General features: G+C 63.0%; 3 protein-coding genes across 3 annotated transcripts; all 3 read left to right on the plus strand.

Moving 5' to 3' along the window:
- Positions 1 to 4,662: 4,662 nt before the first annotated feature.
- Positions 4,663 to 11,064, plus strand: LMXM_16_1090 (hypothetical protein, unknown function; the record flags this gene model as incomplete). The annotated part of the gene is made up of 1 exon (XM_003873746.1): positions 4,663 to 11,064. The coding sequence occupies one exon, from the start codon at positions 4,663 to 4,665 to the stop codon at positions 11,062 to 11,064; it is 6,402 nt and encodes a 2,133-aa protein (XP_003873795.1).
- A 2,074-nt stretch (positions 11,065 to 13,138) lies between these two features.
- Positions 13,139 to 14,815, plus strand: LMXM_16_1100 (conserved hypothetical protein; the record flags this gene model as incomplete). Its single annotated transcript, XM_003873747.1, has 1 exon — positions 13,139 to 14,815. One exon carries the CDS (start codon positions 13,139 to 13,141, stop codon positions 14,813 to 14,815), a length of 1,677 nt encoding a protein of 558 aa, XP_003873796.1.
- A 2,785-nt stretch (positions 14,816 to 17,600) lies between these two features.
- LMXM_16_1110 (conserved hypothetical protein) lies at positions 17,601 to 18,692 on the plus strand (the record flags this gene model as incomplete). Its single annotated transcript, XM_003873748.1, has 1 exon — positions 17,601 to 18,692. The coding sequence occupies one exon, from the start codon at positions 17,601 to 17,603 to the stop codon at positions 18,690 to 18,692; it is 1,092 nt and encodes a 363-aa protein (XP_003873797.1).
- Between the last annotated feature and the right edge of the window lie 3,405 nt (positions 18,693 to 22,097).

Below are 22,097 nucleotides of genomic sequence, written 5' to 3' on the forward strand. Positions count from 1 at the left end.
CACGGCTGTCGCCAACACCCTCCCGCTTCCCATCACGACGAGTACGGATGCGGCGAGGCCTCGGCGTCAACATCGTCCGCCACTACCTCAGCCACTTCCAGCTCCAGCAGAGCCGATAATGGCAGTTCACACCGCTTGCGCAAGAAGTACACCACCACCACCGTCACAACGATCACCACCACCACGATCCTGCTGCCCAAGATGCAAGAGGCCTACGTATTCCCCTCTGTGACGTCCCATCACACGGACCAGCGGCAGAACGTGGGAGGAGCAGGCGGACCACACGCCATCGCAGGCGGCGGCACGTACGAAGACGTGCAACCACCGCAAGGGCGTGGGCGCCTTTATGAGGTTGCCAATGGCAGCGAGAGTAGCAGCCAGCTTCAGGAGCCAAAATTTCACGCTGACAATCGTATCGTGCCATCGAAGATGCAGCTCGGCCCCAATGGCGAGGGCTCGCAGAGCTGGGAGTTCCGCCAGCACACGGAGAATCAGGTAGAAACAGAGGAGAGCCGGGGGCGGCTGCCCACGCTGCAGGACCTCGGTATCACGAGTTACTTTGCCACGGACAGCACAGGAAATGGAAGCGCGGCGCCGCGGCGGCGGGAGGTACCGTATGCTCCGGCGTCGCACAGCGCCAGTAACGGCGCTGCCCCGCTGCGGCAGCAGCCATGGGTGGCGGCGGAGACGCGGTACGAAGTGGAGGGCGGCAAGCGATACTACTAGGGAGGCATCGTGACACGCCATCCCCCCCTCCCCGCTTGGCTTTCGTGCGCAGCCTTATTCTCTGGTGTCACTGCTGAGCGCCAACGAGCCGTCCGTTGGCAGCCGGTGCGCCGGGATGGAAAAGTGACATCTGGCCCGCGTTCCAGCGCTTTCCTTTGCTCTTTGCTGCCGTTGGTGATTTGCCTGTGAGACCCGTCCGGCACGCCTGCTTTGCTGTGCTGGCGCATGCGCATGCGGTCTCCCAGTAGAGAGCGCTCATGGAGGGGGTGTGCCACCACCCACCCCCCTCCTCCTCCTCTTGTATGTACACGTATTGACGGCGATGGGAGCCGTCGGATGATTCCTCATTGTTGCCGTTCTTGGGTGTGCGCGTGCATTCGCCGTACAGGCTGTCCAACACGGTGGGCGCGCGTGGCCGCGCAAGCGTTCGCGCGTCCCTCCCCCTCCCCGCGGGTTGCACTCGACACGCTTCGCGCCGGACCACCGCCCCTCGGCCCACTTGCCGATCTTTCTGTTTTCGCCTTGTTTCCGTGGCATACACCGTTTTATGGTTTTCATATCCTGTGCCTTCATACTGGTGCCTTTCCTCATCTGTGTCTACCGTACGCCCCTCGGCCATTCATCACCCCGCCCCACCCTCGTCCACTCGGTGTGTGTGTGTGTCTGTGGGAGGAAGCCGTGCAAGCACCCCCGCCGCTCCCGCCCCTCTGTCCCCTGCCAAATGCTGCAACTAGTGGTGGTGGGTGGCAGGACCCAGGCACCCAGGGCGTGGCGAGGTCAGAGTGATGTATTCCGGCTGATGGTGGCGGCCAGGCCCTGGATGGCGCTGCGTCGGAGCGACCTGCGGCCGTGCACACGCCTCTGCCATCCGCATCATGCGGGGGTGTCGAGGCAACTCGAGTGTATGCCACCCCCGGCCGACTGCCCTGCTGGTGGGGGGGGGAGCCTGAGGCACATGGAGTGAGGTAGAGCTGGATGCAGGGGCGGTGCTGCGGTGGCTGAGTCGGCGCACTGCTGTACCGCACGTGTCTGGCGGCTGCCTCGCACCGGGTGGCGGGGGCCTGTGGTCGGGCCGCGAAGGGGGTGGGGTGGGGGTGGTCGAGTGGGGCGTGTGACTGGGTGCTGCACGGCCGCGGACTGGACGCGATGGAGAATACCTCGCATAGGGAAGAATGTCTCCGCTGCTTCCTTCGTGTGTTCTGCAACTGTGCATCATGTGCGGTGGGCGACGTGTGCCCTTACGTCTGCATCAGTGCGGGTGAGCCGGGGCGTTCGGGTGTCCTCCAACTTTTTCCTACGAAAGGGAGGCAACTGAATGCAGCGACATGTGTCTGTATGGTGTGCGGAAGGGGAGGGGGAGAGAGGGGGGAGGGAGGAGGTGTCAGTGTGGCGTGTCTGTGGAGAGGTGTTCCTGTTGATATGTGTAAATTCCTTTCGTCGAGGCTGCTCGACCACCACCGCCTCCCTTTTCCTGCTCTCCTCTTCGATCGGCACACGGCGAGCTCACCACCCCTCCGCTGTGATGCGCGCCTTTCTGTAGCCGTTGTTTCTTCGTGTTACTTTCATTGTCGTCATATCGCCTCTCCTTCGTTCCCTGTGCGCTCCACACTCCCCCCCCACCACCACACCACACCCTCCCCTTCCGTCGCGCGTGTTCATGCTCACACCGAAAGTGAGAGAGACACCCACACGCACAAGGATCATCGCGGCCACGGCACCGTGCGAACGCGCGCGGCTGCATTTTTAGCGCCGGTGCCTGTCTCCAGCAGATGATGCGGGGGGAGGGGGGAGGAGTGTTTTCTCCCTTATTCTGCCCGGCGCCTGCTCGCGCGGCAGTGGGCAGGTTCACTGCCGTCATGGCTGCTTGTCGCTTCTGGGGCCCGTGATGATGGAGGCGGAAGGCGAGGAACATGTGTATGTGTGTACCTGTTTGCGGGGGTGGGTGGGCATCATGGCGTGTGCGTGTCCGCCTCGGTTTCTCTGTATTGTACCCTCCCTTTTGCCAGCACTCTATCTCCTCTCTCTTGTCATGCTCAGAGAGGACGGCGCTGCGATCTTCAAGCGAAATGCGCGCCGCGGCTCAGCCGCCGCCGCCGCAGGTGAGTGACGTATGCACAGAAGAGGTAGAGAGAGGGCGCGCTCGAGAATAAAGATCGGCGAGACACCGCAGTGGCAGACATCGGGATGAGGGGGGTGGGTGCGTGGGGGAATGAGTAGGTCAGTGCGGCTTGATGTGATCCTTGTTCGCATGGAGGCCTCCAAGCCTTTCCATCCACGCTACATGCGCGCTTGCGTGTTTACGCATGACGGAGGGGCATGCTCCTCATCTCTCTCTCATGCGTGAACACACGTAGCTATGAACCTCCCCCTCCCTCTTCCTCCGCTTCCCCGCTGCCTCTTGCTTCTCTTGGAGGGCTTCTCTGGGCTGGCAGAGCGCGTGTGTTGGGAGGGAGACTCGTGCCACGTACGTTATGCATGCACGAGCACCCAGGCGCACACTCCCGCAGATGTCCATTTCTTTGTGTGTGACACGTTTCTCTCTCCGTCGCCGCCGTCGCCGTCGTCGTTGTCTCCGTCCCTACTCAACTCTGTATGCCTCCCACCCCTTCGACTTTTTCTGCCTCCTCTTTCTCTCGCTTCTTGTCGTGGATCGGCGGGTGACGCACACCCCCCTTCCCCTTCCCCTTCCCCTTTATCCGTGCACCCACGCACATATCGCTACGCGGAGGAACACGCGCACACACGCACACAGAGAAAAGAAAACAACAACGGTGAAAAGGCGCAGCACCGAGGAAATAGGCAGCAGCGACGTGAGACCACGTGGCACAAACTCGCCGAGCAGGACAGCGCGCACGTTCACCCAAAGCCTTCCTCTCCGACGACAAGGGCAGAGCCTAACAATATATATATATATATATCTGGATAGATTTAGGAGGAGGGAGAGCTGAGCTGCCGAATCGTGCGTGAGCGCTGCTGCTCGAGTTTTTCTCCTTTGCCGACTGCCACGCTGCGCGTCCTTCTCGCTCGTCCTTTGCATCGCTTCCTCCTTGGTCCGCACACCCATGCGCACGGGGGCGCGTGCGTGCAGAGAGGCAGAAGAGACGAGACCGGGAGGGGACATTGCCCATTCATGCGGGGCAGCGGTGATTCGCTCCTCTTCTTCTTTGGCGTTCACACCGTCCGCACCGCCCCCGCTTCCGCTTGTCCGTGGCTGCACGCCCACGCCCCTTCTCGGCAGCCCTCCGGACGTGTGCCACCTTTTTTCTAGTCCGTCTTTCCAGCGCTTTGGCGGTGGTTCCTCTCGTGCAGCCACCGCACACCCCCGAAGCGGTGTCCATCCCTCCCTCGCCCCCCTCGCTCACACACACACACACATATCTATATCTATATATAGATAGATATAAACATATACATACATATATACATATATACATATATATATATATACATACGTATTACATATTCTGTGTCCCTTTTCCCATCTTGCTCTCTTCTCCGGTGTCCGCTGGGCCACGCCATTCTTCATCCTCCATCCGTCGTTCTCTGTTGTCTTTTTTAAATTATTTTTCCGTCTGCCCACCACCCACGTGAGCCAGCGGTGTCTGCCTTGGGTGTCTGTGTCTGTGTGCGCGACTCACGCGCGGTCGCAGGGGCTCATCCGCTCACCACTGCTGCTCCTCCTCGCCTTTTTCTGCCTTCTCTCTTTTGTGTGTGTGTGTGCGCTCCTCGTCCCAGCTCTTCGGACGTCCCGCTTCCTCCCCTTCAGCAGCAGGAACAGCAGAAGACTCAAGACGTGCCGTTATTGTGCTCCTTGCAGATTGCAGGCCTTCTCCGGCGTTTCCCTCGCATCCGAGTTGGGGTGTGGCCTTCCTCAGGACCACCGCGTCCATCGCCATCCCTGAGCAAAGACTCCTTCTCCTCGTGCCATCTGGAGGAATGCTGCAGCAGACCTCATCGGCTGATGCACACCCGGACCAAAGGGTGGCGCATAGCACAGCGATCAAGGAGGCTGGCAACGCGTGTGAGGACGACGACAGAGCGAACCGAAACATGAATGGCGCCAATCACCACCCCAGAGCTGCAGCCGATGTGCGTCAGAAACTGAAGGAGGCCCTACCACCGGCGCCGCCATCGCTGCCTCGGCACGCCACCGAGGGATCGACCACACTCTATTCCTCATTCTCTAGCAGGGTCTCTTCGGACGAGAAGCGCACCGCTGCGGTCGCCGTCTCGCCAAGCCCGCTCGCCGTCGTATCTCATAACCCAACACGGATGAATAGTGGCATGGGCAGCGCTGCACCGCTACCACGCGATCCACGCTTGTTAATACCACCGCTGCGCCACAACGAAGCGAAGTCGACCGCTATGTCACCGCAGTTGAACGGAGACGCGATGGATGGCGCGATGTTGAGCGATCAGCTGCATCTGCCCATCCCAAGGTCGCTCCTCCACACATCACCAGCGAAGTGCACCCTCGTCGCTGACGCCACGGCCGCTCGCCCACTCTTTATCGACTTGAGCTCGCTTCGACCGGCCGACATGCTGGAAAACGCCCCTGCTTGTGCCTCTGCTGCTGCGGAAGCCGCAACCGCTGCTACATCTGCCGTGCAGCCGTCTGTCGTGCCGGTGCCACGGACACCACCGGCGCTAGACACGCTGGTCGTCGATACGAGCGAACACACTGGTGGTAGCACGACACCTCGCGCGGCTTCCGCTACCGGTGGATCGGCTCCTGCTCCCGTGTCGACAAAAGCGCTGACCACAGCGGTTGGCCGTGTGACGGGCAAGGCCAACGCCTCACGCAGCTTGCGCACCCAAGTACGTTGTCCGCCCACTGCCGTGGCAGTGCTACCCCTTTATGCCCAGGGTGCGAGTGACGGTACTTCCTTCGCCGGCCCTCCCGTTGCTGCTGCAGCTGCCCTGCATCTACTGCCGTCTTCTTTCGGTGCCCTCACCGCAGCCGACACGAGCCACCTCACGCCGGCATCAGGGAGCGCCGGCGAAGGAGGGCGTCTGCCGTCATGCTTCAGCGGACATCGTACGGCTGCCAGCCCGCCCGACTTTCAACCGTCTCCTCTGACCCACGCCACCCACGCCGCCTCGTCCCCGTTTGGATTGCCGCTAGAGAAGTCGCCAGCCGCCGGTGCCACCGCCACTTCCGTGACTTTCGAATATGGGCCAGTGGAGGAGGAAAGCGGGAGGAGCGGCGAATACGGAGACAAGCCCGCTCCGCGGTGCCGCGTGGCAGCCGTGCTGAAGGCTAAGACGACGCCTCTGAGTGCCCTGGCGTCAGACAGCCACCGTGAGCATCCTCGGGCTCTCTCTGCACCTGCAGCTGCAACGGTGCAGCGGTGTGGGGTTCGAAGGGGCAATGCGCACCGGAATGTGCTTGACAACGGCGGCCCTTCTCGCGGCGGCGCGCGGGGGCCGCCGTTGGTGTCGATGAACGAGGCTATTGCAGATGCCCCGCTTCTCTGTTGCGCGGCATCAGACACGGTGGCGGATACTATGGTGTCGACGCCGCCGTTAGCCGCCTCTGTTCGACAGGATTCGACAGACACTGCTTTCCTCCAGCTGGCCGCTCGCCGCCATCAGGTCGCGCTTCCGCCAGCGCAGGCGCCGCTGCAAGAGTCCGAGGCACTGCTACCGCCACCGACGACCAAGGCTCCAATGCAGCTTTCTGCGTCCTTCCCTGCTGGAGAGGTGCTTTCGCTGGACGGTACGCTGCGGCGCTGCGCCGACGACGCTGCCTTGGCTTCGAACATGAGTAAGGGATCGCCCTTGTCAACCGCCGTGGCCTTTGCTGCCACTCCTGGCACAGCGGCTTCTGCCTCCTCGTTTTACTCTCCTGCGAGCGTGGTAGGGGCGTTCTCCGAGATGCGGAAGCGTGCATACGGTGGCGCGCGGCCAGCGCTCCCTGTCCAGCCGGCGCGGCTTGCAAAGCAAAACACGCCGTGCTCGGCTCTCTCGATGTGCCCAGATGTGCTTCAACAGGGCGTCGATGTACGGGCTGCTGTCGCACCTGCGACACCCGCCGATGGACGTGCGGTCTGGACCTCGCCGCAGCGAGCTGCCTGCACTGCCGCCTCCAGTCCCGGGGGCGGCGTGTTTCCACGCGACGACGGCACCTCAGTCCTGCAGCTGGTGCCGACCACGTCGCAGGAGTTTCTTGTGCCCTGTGCTCAGCGCATGGGTGGCGGTGTTCCCGACGCACCACCCGCGTCGACAGTCGAAGTGGAGCCAGTACGGTACCCGCAGGCCCTCTGCGTCAACCCTCCTGGGCAAGCAGCAGACACCGCCTCGCAGCTGCCCCACCCCGCCAGCAAAAGCGTGACTGCCGTCTTCCAGCTGCCCGTGAACGCTGCTGCGCCTCCAGCAAAGCTCGTTGCTAACTCTCAAGCGCTCTCGGCGAACACCGGCAAGAATTGTGTGGCGCGGAGCAGTGTAGAGGCACGGCAGGTACCCTCGCCTTCGTCCGCACCACAGCCTCAAACTGCGCAGAGAGAACTCACGGTGTTGCATGCGCTGCCCACGCACCGCATCACAGAGACTGCTCGTTCTACACAGCGGCACACAGCGGGGTCGTTGTCTCGCTCTGTGGAGCGTGATCCGGCAGTTTTCGGAGGAGCAGGGGAGGCAGGTGGCGGCGCTATCATGTCACCTTGCCCATCCGCGGCGTCTGTGATGGGCATTACCGTGCACGCGATGGCGGCCCCTCCTCACGCCCGTGCTTCAGCGTTCGAGAGGCGAGATGCACCGAACAGGCCGCAAAGCACAAGCCATCGACGCAGCTCTACCAACGTCAGCAACGAGCCTCGCGGTGTCGCGCGTACCATGTCGTCTGTCTCAGCAGCCCCGTTGTACTCCTTCGCGCACGTCACACATCGCGAGCAAGGGCAGACGGAGCTGTGCCGTCTTTTCATGTGCTCCACACCACCTCCTCGGCCACCTCCGCGCCGGACAGCCCACACGGCACCACTCCCCGCCCATATTACTGCTGCCTCTGCCGCCGCGTCATCGTCGACTTCTTCTGAGACGACGCCGCTGTGCAGACCGGTGGATGTGCAAGACGCAGGGGCAGAGGATGGAGCACTGTCCATCATACCAGCTGCCATCGACACGGCGGGCAGCAACGCATCTTCGTTGGCGGCGAGTGAGTGGCTGGGTGTACTGAAGGACTGGACTCCGACTCAGCTAGCGGCGTCGCAGCCACTACCAGCATCTCAGCTAGCAGCAGAGGAGGTGGAGGTGGTGCCGGGTACGGATGCGGAGAAACCATCGACAGAGGAGACACCTCCTCCCACTGTCGCCATCCCCGCAGCGCAGGCGGAGGCTCTCCACGCGCGCACAGCTCGTGCCAGCGACACTGCCGAGACACCAGCGAACATGCAACGTAGAGACGCACGCGGTTTTTCCGCTGCGGCGTTTCCTGTCCATCACAATTGCCGCGGTGTACGCGTGGGGGAGCAGCGTGATGATAGACGGGGCACTGTATTGGCTGCGGAAACGCCGCACACCTCGCTATCGGCACATGGCGTGCCTGTCGCGGACAATCTGCTCAAACACCCCACCACTGCCCCGCAAGAGCGCCGAGCTCGCGGCGGAGAGGTGTCAGCATCGATGGTTCCCATCACTCGCCTGCCAGCATCGGAGTGTGCGACTGCGACGCCGTTTGCATGGAATGGTGTGGCAGCCGCAGGGGCACAGTCAAGGCCGCAGACTGCAGCAGCTGCCGCAACTGTGACGCATGCCCAACCAGTGCCATCGGGTCCTTCCTGGGAGAGGATGGAGCCGCTGCCCGTGGGGCATCGTGCACCTGCCACGCCAACTGTCACCCCGCTAATGGCACGCACGTTCCCGTTGCGCTCAGTTCCGGCAAAGACGGCTGGAACACGGCTTTCCATCCCCCACTGCGTGCCAACGCCGCCCTCGCTTCTGTTGTCCTTCCAGCAGCAGTGCACGCCTCGAGGGGCGGTCTTCACAAGTCTCAAGTCTGCCTCGCTGCAGCGTCCTTTGCACCCAGCGGCTCCCGGGCCCTTTCGCCAGCCTTCCGCTCCTGCCACGCCGCACCACCGAGGAGAAGGGGCACGCAACGGGTCTGCGAGTGGCGCAGCTGTCGCTACACTACAACATACCCTGATTGCCCAGCAGCTCGCTGGCGGCGCCGCGGCCAGTGCGGTCCACGAAGGTGAGGTGGTGTGGGAGGTGCTGCCTGACGCTCACGGCAGCAGCTGCGACTGGCCAAACCCGGGGTCGTCGTGCCCCTCCTCCGTAGCCTCCAGCTGCCTCCAGCGCCATCAGCTGCAGGCGGGGTGGCGCACCGGGCTGCCCCGCTCCCTGCCCTTCTTTGCTCTGACACATGATTCGATGCCCATGGCGATGCTCGGCCCAAAGTCAGAGGTAGCCATGCGCTGCAGACCCTCCTCAACCGAGCCCGGCGGGGGCGACGAGACGACTTCTGGCGGCCACAGTCGGCGCCAAGCTAGACCAGTACCCCACCAAGAACCGCAAGCCGCACAGCGGAGCTCTCCATCCTCTTGGCCGTGGTGGGGAGGGCAGTACGCCTTGACCCCAGGTCAGAGGTTGCCAGGGCGAGTGCAGCGTCACGGCCAAGGGACTCGTACTGGCGACTTCTTTGTTGCGTTGCCGTCGAACCCCGACATGGTAGACGGCGCCGACAACGCGGCAGCGCCGCATTGCCGCCCCACACTTTCATCCTCGGCAACAGCAGTGGCGGCTGGCGGAGTCGGGACTGTTGGTGACGAAGGAGGGCTGGCCCCCACTGCTTGTCCGATTCCAGCCGCACCTACGTCTTCGTGGCTGTGCACTGCGCACCTTGCAACGACACGAGAAAGTGTTGGCGGGCGCGCTGGAGCTGCAGTCGAAAACGGTGCAGCATCAGGATGCGCCACCGCGGGCCAACCTCTGCATCGTGTTCCTGCCGCCGCGCCAGCCTCATCGCCAGGAACTACCACTGCGGCCGAAGCGGGGACGCCGGCAAGGGCATGCACAGGCTCGGTGGTGACGGGAGTCGTGGGATACTACGGTGCCTACCAGCGTACGCAGCAACCTCGCAGCAGGAAAAGTGGCCAGCTACTGCCGTCACAGACGTTTTACTCTCAGCCCTCGATGGGCACCGGCTCGCAGTCGCCACAGGACGGTCGAGGAGGGGAGGCAAGAGGGAGTACGGGTACTGCCAGTGGACCCGGCTCGCTTCCAGTGGCGGAGGCTGGCATGGCACTTCCAGACACCACTGCTGCTGCCGCTGCTGCAGGCTCGCCGGAGCCGCACCGCCACTACTACCACCAGAGTGGAGTGCCGCTGCAACGATACAGCGATGAAGGGAATGCCGCGCTACGTGACCCTGGCGGGGTCAAGGGTGACTACGGGCCGCAACGCGCGCCGCAATTGACTCGGGCATTGCTCGACCAGCTGCAGTGGAGCTACGCCGCGGCAGCCGATGCGTCGTCTCGACCGCCCTACCTACCCATCGACCTTCCCTTGAAGGAGGCATTCGTGGCAAGCTGGCACGACGTCATACACCAAGATGCCCACAGCAGCAACGGCTCTAAGGGTGCACCAGGGATGCGGCAGCGTCCGCCGCTCCCAGCCCCGTCCCGCGGCCAACGCGTGGAAAACGTGCCGGCTGTGCTTCCCAGGAGTGGGTGGACGGTTGCGTATTCCCACCATGGACCCGACTCGCCACCGCCGCAGCCGCATGTCGCCGCCGGTGCCGCTGCTATGGACACCCGCTCCGAATCACCGATTGCCGCCCAGCCCGATCTCACCGCAGCGGCGCAGGCGGAGCGGCTGTATATGCAGCGGTACATCTCTTCACCCTCCCCCGTCCCTATCGCACCACCGCCGGTGATGCGTAAGAATCACGGCGCCGTGCTGCGGGCACCCGACCCGCAGGCGCTGCCGTTCGTGGTGTCCTCTCAACAAGCTCAGCCCCGTCTTCTCCGGCGCAACCTCGTGGAGCAGCGGACTCGTAAGCACACCAACCATACGGGTGTCGGCACCGCAAAGCCGGCACCCGTATCCTTGCAAAAGATGACCTTTGCGCCTGAGAAAGTCCTGGCAACGCCTCCGTCGCTGACATCACTGGAGCATCAGCAGGCGCCTGTGCTGAAAGCCGTCGCCACTGTGCCTGCCGCACCGCCACCAGTGCCGTGGACCCCGAAAAGCAACGGTCCAGGTGTTGGCAGTGAGACGCTGAGCGTCACAGAGGCTTGCCCCATGCAACGGTCGCCCGGACCGCGCATCAGCAATTTTTTCCATCTCTTCCGGGAGCGCCAAGGGCAGGGGCGCGGGGGGCGGGTGTGGGTCGCTCATTGATGACCTCGACTGAAGCGCGTGACAGCGTGCGAGAGGCGACGGCCAGTGAGGGAGGACGGTGCCGCACCGTGTGCGCGCATGCGAGTCCCTCCACCCTCCCCAACACCCACCCAGAGTTAATCTTTCGTTCTTCCTTTGTGCGCCTACCTTTTCCTGGTGGGTGTGACGCAACTGTTGGGGCAGGGGGGGGCTCCTACGCACCTCACATTTCCGTGGCTCCCCCCTTTCCCCCCTCCCCACTTGATGACTGTCTGTTCCCCGCCTCCTGCGTTTTCCGAGGTTGTACCGCGCAACATCCCTCTCTTGTGTTGCGGTGTGTCGTAGCGGATCGTGCTCCGGTACTTTGTGACCATGCGCGTGGGCGTAGATCTCTCCCCTCCTTCATCGGTTGGCCAGCTCCTCCCGCCGTCTTGCAACGAGCGCGACACGAGCACAGACGCCTCTCTTCGCTCTTGTATCTGCCCTGCAGCTTTATTCCTCGAGGTACGAGTCTCCCCACCGCTCTCGCTCTCCGGCGTGCGTGCGGCATTTCTCTTCCGGCATGCACGCGGGCTCATACCTTTTTCCACCCTTTGTCGCCTGCCTCTCCCCCCCACGCCCCTTCAAACCGTTCGCCTCGCTGTGACACCGACCGCCTTCGAATTCGGTGTGCTCCCGGTGGTGCGCTACGCTAGGTTGATCTCTCAAGCACACCCGTGCGTATGCGAAACAGAGGGGGTGGGGTGTGGCGCGCCGGCGTGCGAGCCCCGAGACGGAGCGCGTTGACAATCCGCCTGGCAGTCTGTTCTTTTCACTGCTGCGGATCCCTTCGTGATGGACTTCCCCCCGTCTTTGCTCATGGGCCCTCGCATCTTTCAGGTCGTTCCCGCATCTTCTCCCTCCTTCCCTGATCACCGCCGCGCGACTGCGCCTGTGAAGACCAACAGCGAACACAAGCACCTAGACGCGCAGCCCTGCATCTCAGGGTCGTGGTGATCGCAGACACGCTCACCTAGACCTGCATGCAGGCTCACGCTATCACAGCGCCCACGTACCCGCTCGCGCGATGCAGCAGACCATTCCTCATGTAGCTGACGTACACCCCGGGCGTGCGTCGCTCGCCGCGACCGCGGACAAGCGCCTTGTGGAATTTACATTGCCGGAGAAGAGCGACGCAGCGATCCCGAGCAAGCTTACATTAGCCCCTGTCGCCACGGAGGCTCTGCGGCCGCTTTCCTTGTTGTCCGAGGCGCGTGACGGCGATGACTCGCCACCGCTGGAGTTGAACCCCAATGTGAGCAGTTTGCAGGAGAGTGGCAGCGGAAGCACCCGGCAACACGATGTGGCAGCCACCTCGGCGGTGGTGGCTGAGAGTGGGATACCTGCGACTGCGGCGCAAGACGGCACCGCTGTCAGCACTGGAGAAGCCATGGCGACTCCGGTGGAAGCGGTACCACCGGCGGCGACCCCACCTTCTCCGGTGGCCACCAAGGCTGCCGCGTCGGCATTGCGTGCGCCGTCTGCACTGGAGCCGTCACTGATAACGCGGCTCCAGGGCGCAGCACCTGCAGTAGGCGCCAAGGAGAGAGGGCACCCATGCTTTGAGCACCTGAGCCCCATTCGCTTCACGTCTCCGGAGCTGAGCACGTCCGCAAGGAAAGGCAGCAGCTGTCGCGGCCACGGTGGTGCCACCGGTGCCTCTGGTTGTGTCTCGGGGCGTAGGGAGTCGTCACAGCACTTATCCGTGTTGCGCCGCCGGACGCCCGGTGCCGCTATACGACACCGCCGCCGCCACTTCAGTCGTGGCGACCGCCTCAGCTGCAAGAACTTCTTTTTCCAGAGCGAGAGCACTGCCACCTTCGGCATCGGCACTGTGGGGCTCTTCACCGCCACTGCAAAGCCGGTTACTGGCCCTCGTGTGGCGAAGCGCAGTTTGTTGTCATCGGTTCACCATCATCGGACACATGGCGAGCGGGGACAGAGGTCTGTATCGCAGCCGACTGTGCCACAATCCTACCGAGCTGCTCCACCTCCGACTTCGGGGGCCGCCGGTGCCGCGTCGGCAGTTCCTTGCTACTACACCCCTGCCTGCTACATGTCGCGTGCGGTGAACGGCATCACTGCGTGGGAGAAGCGGCAGGAGGAGTACCGGCACTGGCGCCGCGAGAACTTGAAGGGGTCGACGTATTACCGGTTCTCCAGGCCACTCAATACCCTGGGCGGCGCAGAGACAGAGGCGGAGGAGAACGATGCCTTGCCGTCTCTGTACAACGCCTACGCTCCTGTTCTTTGCTCTTCCGAGGAGCGACACCGTATTGAGCGCCGCCGACTGCGCGCCATTGAGGCGGAGCGGACGGCGCGCTCGACCGCGCGCGCGCACGAGCAAGCGGCGTACGAGGACGAGGTGCTGCTCCAACGCACACGCAAGCTCCGTGGCGAGGCTGTTGACCTGCCCGACTCCTACCTGCGCGCCGCCTACCCTGATCCGTCCACGTTCACCGGCTACGCAGAGCTGGTCACTGGAGATGACAAGGGCCGCAGCTACCCAACACCGCATGCAAGCAAGGCCGCCAGCGGTTATCTCGCCAACCCGAAGCTCGTCGTGAAGGATCATCACCGTGCCATGCAGCAGTACCTCGTGGCGAGGCAGCAAGCACGGCTCAATCAGGAGGCGCAGCGCTTGGAAGCGGCCGAGCGTCAGCGGCGTGATATTGAGGCGCAGCTGACGGACTGCCAGTTGCAGGAAGCAGCCTACCTCGCGTCGTGGATGGAGGGCCGCCCGCGGGTGTGTCGTGCGCGAGAGACAGAGCGGCACGCGCGGCAGGAGGCAGAGCAGCGCGCCTTGGATGAGTGGAGCCGCGCGGCTCAGACGCGCGAGCGGGCGGCGTACGCCCTGTACGCCTCTCATGAGGCAGCGGCCGCCACAGCGCATCAGCAGGAGCTGCGCGCGCGTGCCGTTGCGCCGCGACCGTACAACCGCAAGGGCATCTCTGGCAGCCATCGTCCTGAGCAAGAGGTGCAGCCTTTGCCAGCGACGTCAGCTGCAGAGTACAATAGGGCTGCAGCGCGCGTGCCAAGCCCGCCGCCTACTGGCGTTTCGGACTCGTCAGGGACCGTCGGCTGTCCTCCGCAAGCAGCCGCTCCCCCACTGCCGATGGTGCCGAGTCAGGCACCGGAGAAGTTGGCGCGGGCAGCTCGGCCCGTAACACCCGCCGTGCGCCCCGAGACACCGGCGCTGCCGCCATCTCAGGTGGTGGGCCCCACCTCGACAAACTTCTTCAACGAGGTGAAGCAGTGGACGCGGGATTTTCCGTCGCCCAACGCCGTTCCCGTCAACGGCTCCGACGCCGCGTACCGGCGGGCGTGGAAGGCAGAGCTAGAAGAGGGGCAGCTTCGCTTTAATCGTGAAATGACGCAGCGGCAGCGCGAAGATATTGCGCGCCGTGTGCAAGAGGCGCGCGAGAAGATGTTTGAGGGAAGCTGGCAGCAGGCAGAACAGAAGCGGCACGAGAAGCGTGAGCTGGCGGCGCGGCGCGCCGATCATACGCAGGCAGAGGTCGAGGCCGCCACGGCGGTGCGGTTGGAGGTGCGGCTGGAGTCGCATCGCGCCCAGCAGCAGAGAATGATGCAGGCCGCCGAGCGCTACAACGAGACCCAGTTCCTGCGGCAGCAGTCGAAGCAGCGTGAGATGGTGCTGCGATCGGTGGAGGAGGAGGAGCTTCAGCAGCTGCGCATGATGGCGTCGTCCGCCTCAGCGGCGAATCGCGGGTGAGGAAGCGAGCGCCAAGAAGGTTGAGGAGAAGACATGCGAGAAAATTACAAGCCACGCAGAGGCAGGACGAGAGGGCCCAAAGGGCAGCAAAAGGTGTGTGTGTGTGTGTGTGCGAAACAATGCTGTGCACGCGCGCACGCCTCTGTGTAGCCTGTAAAGAGGACAGGCGGCACTCTTCCCTCGCCCTCCACCTCTCGCCCATTCCTTCCCCTGCCCACTGACCACCCATCTAAATCGCTCTGCAGCCCCACCAAGTCTCGAGTACAGGAGAAGGGAAGAGGAGGGGATGGGATGGAGAGGGGAGCTACCACTCCTGTTGCTTCTTGGTGCTACGGGGTGGGGGGGATGGGGTATTGTCCGTGCTGTCGCGGCGTGTGCCAACAGGTGCACTATGCCTGTGTGTGTGTGTGTGTGTCATGTGCATACTTCCGCGCTTTGCCCTCTGTCGTTCTCTCTTGCTTCGCCCTTCCCTCCTCTCCTTTTCCCTTTTCTTTTTTTGGCTGCTTCACAGTCTGCATCCTCCTCATCCTCCTCCGCTCTCCTCCTCTTGCGCAGTTTTCATGCGTGGGGTCGATGCGCGCTCTCACGTGCGAGAAGCGCCAATGCACAGAGAGGCGTAGCCCCCCCTTCCCCCGCCCCTTTTCCTTCTCTCGTATGTTTCTCTGGGTCCGTCTGCGCTTCTCTTCTCTTCTCCGCCACCTGATGTACAGCAACGGGTGCAACGCCGCACCTTCGTTCAGGGGCACATTCATGTACGTATACCTTCTCCCTTCCCTTCATCTTGCGCTCATTGCCCTTGGACCCGCTCTCCCCTCCCATGCCTCCTGTTTTCCACAGGCGCCGTTGAGGGAGTAAATCTGCTTTCTGGCTGTGGCTGGCGTGCGTGCGTGAGCGCCTCCGCCTCTCCGTTCTCTCTCACGTCCCCTCTCGTGCGCCTTGCGAACATCAAAGGAAGACGGAGAGAAGTGGCTGGGGCAACGGAGGTAATGCCATCCGCAGAGGCAGGCGGTGAAGCAGGCGGGCAGCTCTGCTGATCGTGATGGCGCAGAAAACTAGGCCCGATGTACTCAAAGGCATGCTTGTACGTGTGTTGTTTCATTTTCCCTCCCTCTCCCTCCCCTCGCATCAGCTGCACCGTCCTCTCGCAGGCCGAAGGCGCTCTGCCTCACGTTCGCCCACCCCCTGTCTCCTGCGCCTCAGTCGCTTTCTGCTGCTGCTCACCTATCCGCCTCGACTTCCTCTTGCTGCTCTCGGACTTCTCAAGCGGGCTGGGGCGTATCTCATCCCGTGGGAAGAAAGGCACACCAACACATCCAGTGAGGCGGGCAGGGGAGGAGAGGCGAGGGGAGACCACACGACAGGCGAGCTTTCTCTCGTGGAATCTGTGCGCGTGTATCTACGACAGTCGTCTTCCATGTGAACCAACAGTGTGCGACACCGAGTACAGCCAGAGCATGAACGGATGAGAAGGCAGCGAAGAAGCTTGCGAGATGTGCGGACGCTTTTTCCCCAGAAGAGCCGCAAGCATCGCCCACGCCGGCGCACGCAACGCAGGTCGTATGCCCAATGATCGGCGAGACGAGGGAGTGGAGGTGTGCACGCGTTGCGGATACGCGACACGGTTGTGTGCGTCTATGCGTGTGCGTCGCCCTTCTCACAGGCTAGCGCGGTCGATCCTGCCCTGCCCCAATGCTACCCCGCTCGCTTGCTTGGGGATCGGCGTGTCGAGCGTTGCACAGTACAGGCTGCTGGCGGTGGCTACGCCGCCGCTACGATGCCACATCTCGCACCATTTTCATCTTTTCCTTTCTCCTCCGTCGATGCGCCACTCGCGGGGCTCATCGCCTTTTCATTTCACAGAGAGTTCCCGCTTGCTCGCTCGCCAACCCGCGGTGTAGCCGAGTTGCGTGTACACCGCTTCCATCGCCTCCTTTACCGACGCCATCGTGTCCTTCTCCTTGCCGCCTCCGCCGGACACCTCGCTGTTTCACGTGATAGAGGGCGGCGGGCGGGGGAGGGAGGACCAACAACTTACAAGCAGAGGCAGCGGCTGCTCGCTTCTTCTTCCGTGTGTCGCTGTTAAGCACACCTCCCTGACGCACCGCCACTCGCCCCCTCCCCCCCCCCCCCACCACCCACACCCACACCCACACCCACACCCACACCCACACAGTACCCCTCCCTCCCTCCCCCCTCCACTGCGGCAGGCGATTATTTCTTGACTTCTTTCCGTAGCTGAGGTGGGTTGTCACAGTCTTCTTAGACCCTCGCGTCTCTCTCCCTCTTCGCATTGCCGGGCTACACGATGCTGCGTCTTGTGAGTAGCACCCATGCCTCGGTGTGCGGCGGCGCTGGTGCGGCGACGACCTCTACCCGTATAGCGCTGATGGAGGTATGCGACGCGCTCGACTTGGGTAGGCGGCGCCGCATCACGCTAATGCTGTCCTCGGCAGCGGCGGCGACGGCGATGACCGCAGTCGCCGTGTCGCGGCGGACGTTTTGGTCTGGGCCGCCAGGCAAAGACTTCTTGAGCCATTTCGCGCCATCTAGCAAGCCTACTAAGGTTGCTTCACCGCTTGAGTCGCTGCGACCACCGGCGCCGCCATCTGCATCGGATGCGCGGCCCTTCGGCTCACTCAACCGCACTAACAGAATTCGCCGCTATGTGAACATCAACGCTGCAGAGGCCGCGACCGGCGCCGCGGACAGCGAGGGAGAAGCTGCATCTTCTTCCGCGTCCACTGCATCACCGTCGACAGCGGCCACAGCGCCGGCACCGCCGCGTATGGAACTCTCTCGGCTGCTTCACCGCTATCACACCAGTTCCTCGGTCGTCTCTGCGCCAGCCACCGCGTCCAACAGTGAACTCCGTGGCACTCGTCGTGAGGAGGGTCTACAGCAGCAGCAGGCGGCTGGTAATTCTACCGTGGCCAAGGCACAGGCGGCCATAGCGGCAGCAGCGGCATCAAAGTGCCGAGCAAACACCTCAGCGTCATGGCCCGCTTCCAACGCATCAAACACGCGGCCTAAGGCTGCCGATGGAGCCGCGGGCAGTCCCACGCGTGGATCCGAGGCAGCAACACGTCAAGCGTGCAGTGCGTCTAGTAGCAGCAGTGACTCACGGCATCACGTACAAGTGTACAGGGAGCACTGTACCATTGGCTGGTCTCCGGACGAATTCTACAGCGTAGTGGCCGATGTGGAGCACTACTCCGCGTTCTTGCCGTGGTGCGCGGGGTCGGAGGTGCACGCGACGCGCCGGGTGCGGGTGCCGCGTGATGCACGGCGTCCCCCTACGGTCCCCGCCGCCGCCGCCGCCTCGCCTCTAGCCACAGGCTGCGAGGCGGAAGAGTCGGAGCTCGTCGATGCGGTTGAGATGACCACGACGCTGACCATCGGCTTCTCCTTTCTCAAGGAGCAATACACGTCGCGCGTGACACTCTACCCGAACCGCAGAATTGTGGCGGCTCTCTACGACGAAGAGGACGTCGATGTCGAGGCAGCGCCGCAAAACACCAGCAGAGCCAGCTCGGCGGCCGTTGCACCTTCCCGCGACAGTTACTCCACGCCAGGCACGGACAGCGGCGACGGGCTTGTGCTCTCCTTCTTGAGGAAGGCGGCGTCCACGGCGGGGGTGGCGGCCAAGCGGTCCATTCTCCGGCACCTCCGGTGTGAGTGGGAGTTCGCCCCGGTGGAAGGGAAGCCGAACACGGTGGATGTGCTCTTCTTCGTGTCGTTCGAGTTCAAGAACCCGACGTACCGCCATCTGGTCATGAACAACGTTGTGGGCCTCATGACTCGCAGCTTCGAGCGTCGCTGCGAGAGCCTGTATGGGCCCCCGTCGGCGACGAAGGTGTCGCTGCCGGTCCTGTCCTGAAGAGACGTGTCCATCTCATAATCCCATCTTCCTGTTCGCTAACACATTGAATATTCGTTGTTCCGGCACCGCACGTGTTGCGTGGGACGCTCGTGCAGATGTGCGCGAGCGAGGCGTTCAGAGGATGCACACGCACACACACACACACACATGCACCATGGAGCATGTGCAAGAAGAAGAGGATGAGGGAGAGATGGTGAGTGGGTGAGCGATTGGGTTCGCCCCGAGGAGGAAGCAAGATAAGGTGCAGCCCTTGCGGTGAAGTTGTGTCAAGGATTCCCCACGCGCCATTTGTCGTTCCTCCCTCTTACGGGCACGCGGCTGATGGGCGCACGTTACCGCGCACGCTGTCGGCTTCTCCATTGCACCCTCCCTCTCTCTCCTTCTGTGTGTGTGCGTGCGTGTGTGTGTGTGTGTGTGTGTGTGCGTGTTTCCTGTGCGCACGTGCCATGTTGCATGCCAAGCAGATACCCGCTGATCCCTCGCGACTACTGCCCACGCCTGTCCTGTTCCGTGCTCGTTTCACCTACGATCATCATCAGCGCCTTCGCCAGGTCGGTGCTTGTCTTCCGCCGCCTGTGGCGCTGAGGAGTGTATGACATTCATTAAGCTCGTTAAACAACGAAAGGAAAGCATAGACATGCACACATCTTCTTGCAGTCTTTTATGTTGCCCGCATCGCTCGATAGATGCCTCTCGGCACCCTCTTCCCGTGGCTGGGTTGGCGTGCGCACACAGGAGGTGAAGGTGGGTGGGCGTGGTGGGCACGCCAGAACGTGTGTGTGTGTGTGTGTGACACCTCAGTCACACTCGGTGAGCTGTCCGCGCGCGCAAAGTGTTCTACACTCCCCTCACCTTCCATGGACACCAATCACGTGCGATTCAACACGTCCGTGGCTCTCTGCCTCTTGCTCGCTCGCTCACTCCCCACGCCACCCCTCCTCCATCGACCTCTCCGTGTCTCCGTGTGTGTGTGCTCAGTCGCGCGCAGAACGTAGATGAACCTCCCCCAATATACATATATATATACACACATGTTTACTGGGTGCATAGTCTGTTGCTGACGCGCGCCCTACGGAGCGCGTGCGGTCGTTTGCGTGACGCGCGAGCGTCAGCGGCTGTCAGCCATGCCTGCGTCGTCTCGGCATGCGGGCCGGCAGCGCCACCGAAGCTAGCAGGGCGGACTAGTGCACGACAGCAACGGCCGGCGAGACGTGGCCATTCACCGGATCTACTCCTCCAACTCCCACGCACCGACGCGTGCTGGGCTGCCGCATCGTCGTATGCATTTTCACCCTCGTCGCCCTTGTGCTGGACGTAGGGAGGCAGCTAGTCACCTACCGCCGGGCCACCGGCATGAAAGCGGTCACCCACCACTCGGTGTGGCCGATCAAGAAGACGAGGTGCACATGGGAGAAGGACACAGCCACGGCAGGAGAACACCGGCGAGGCGCTTCTGGCCAGCCCCCCCCCCCGGCTGCCCTCATCGGCTTTATCTTTTTCCTCTTCGCACCCGTTTGCGCCCTCGTATTGGACTCGCGGCGAGCGACCAGCGCCGCTCGGGGAAGGGGGGAGGCGCTGGCACGCTGCAACCTGCTGCCTAAAAGCACGGCGCAGGGAGAAGAGAGGGGGCAGCGCCGTTGCACAACGGCGGCGAGCGTGGCCGTGACAGCCGCAACACCGAGTCCAACTTCTTTCCGTGCGCCAACTCGCGCATCTCGAGCAGTGGTCCAGTGACGAGGGTGCCCCTCACGAGACACGCGAGGCGCAGCCGCGCAAGCTGGATAAGGGATCTGGCCATTTTCTACCCTCACCACGCTCACCTGTGCTGCTGTATGTGGCCTGGTGGCCGGCATCATGGCGGCCTCGCACAACAACAGCGAGGTTCGCGAGGGCGACGGCACGACACGCCTCGCCGCCGGCGTTGTCTTATTCATTGTGGCCATGATTATCACCCTCGTCACGGCTATCGCGCTGCCTGACCCAACCGAGACGCGGCTGCACCTCAGCTGCCCTTCTGTGGTGGAGGAGAGTCGCCTAACGGTGCTGCGTGGGAGCGCGGATGAAGAGGAGGCGCAGGTGGCAACGCAGGTGATGCGGGCATTGATGGGGATGACGCTGCGACAGAGAAATGGTGTCGAGGCGAAAGGCAAGCGGTGCTGATCAGCACCACACTCCATCCAGCAACCCCCCCACATGGACTATGATTCCCAAGTCGCACAGGAGCACATCAGCGCTGGTGATGTCGGAGGCATGACTGTGGCGCAGGGCATCCTGATCGCTATACCCGCCCCCTCCCCCCGCGGCTATCTTGCAAGCGAATGGTCGCTACCACTACCTGTCCGCACAGCAGGCCCCTCTTCCTCCGCCTAAGAGAGAGCCCGAGAGTACACAGCCGACGCCTGCTACCAGCTTCCCGCCGCAGTCCTCCCACGTCAACGACAATCCAAAGATGCTGGGTTAGCTCAACAGAGGAGCAGGAGGGAGGGGGGGGCACACGTCCTCTTCTCCAGCATCTTCTCGTCTGCGCACGCGCTCGTGTCTGCCTCCGCATGCGTGTGTGGCCGGTGATCCTTAGCGCGTCTTTCGAGACCCTGCCGAGCGCAGGCACGCACGTACGCGTAGCCCACGTGGAAAGCAGTCACTACTCATGAGAGGGGATGTCCCGCCGCCGCGATCGGCGGTGTACACGTCTGCCTTTTCCCGTTCACATTCCTGTCCAGCTCTTGTGTCAGTGAGGGGTGGTGCAGCAGCAGCAGCAGCAGCAGCAGCAGCAGGGGAGGGGGGCATTGCGGCTTCTCCTGAGCCTGCATGGCTTTGGGAGGTGTGTGTGTGTGCGTGTGTGGACCAACACGAACTTTGTCAGTGAGCCAGCGAGGTGGAACAAACGTGTGCCAGACACGAGAACATATGGTTATGGAGAGGAGGGCCCTTGACCGGGATGGACCGTCCTCCGTCCATCTCTCCGCATGGCGTGAGACCTCGCTCGGAGCGGCGCCGCTTTGGCCTTTTTTGCATCCTTTCCCGTCCTTTGCCTTCACTCGCCACCCCTGCTTACCCATCCAATCAACCGCGCCGGTGACCCAGGAGGGGGGAGGGGGAGGGAGGGGAGGCTCCAGGGTGATGGTGATGGTGGAAAGGACACCGCTTTTTTTGTGTGTGTGTGTGGGGGGGAAGGACTCGTGAGAACGATCGGTAGTCGTCGGTGCTGGAATGGTGTACGAGTCGCCCCCCCCCCCCCCGCTGCACGGCGCTCTTTGCCAGCGTCTCCGTTCTTCTTGTGTGCCTCTCTCTCTCACCCACTCTCTCTCTCGCCTCGCTCTGTCGCCGCCTCCCCCCCTCCCTCTCCCACCCGTGGTTGTGCACTCGTATACGCGGATGCCCCGGCTCACTGGCGCACCTGCA

The sequence above is a fragment of the Leishmania mexicana genome, chromosome 16 (genome assembly GCF_000234665.1).
Source record: "Leishmania mexicana MHOM/GT/2001/U1103 complete genome, chromosome 16".
Classification (NCBI taxonomy): Eukaryota; Euglenozoa; class Kinetoplastea; order Trypanosomatida; family Trypanosomatidae; genus Leishmania; species Leishmania mexicana.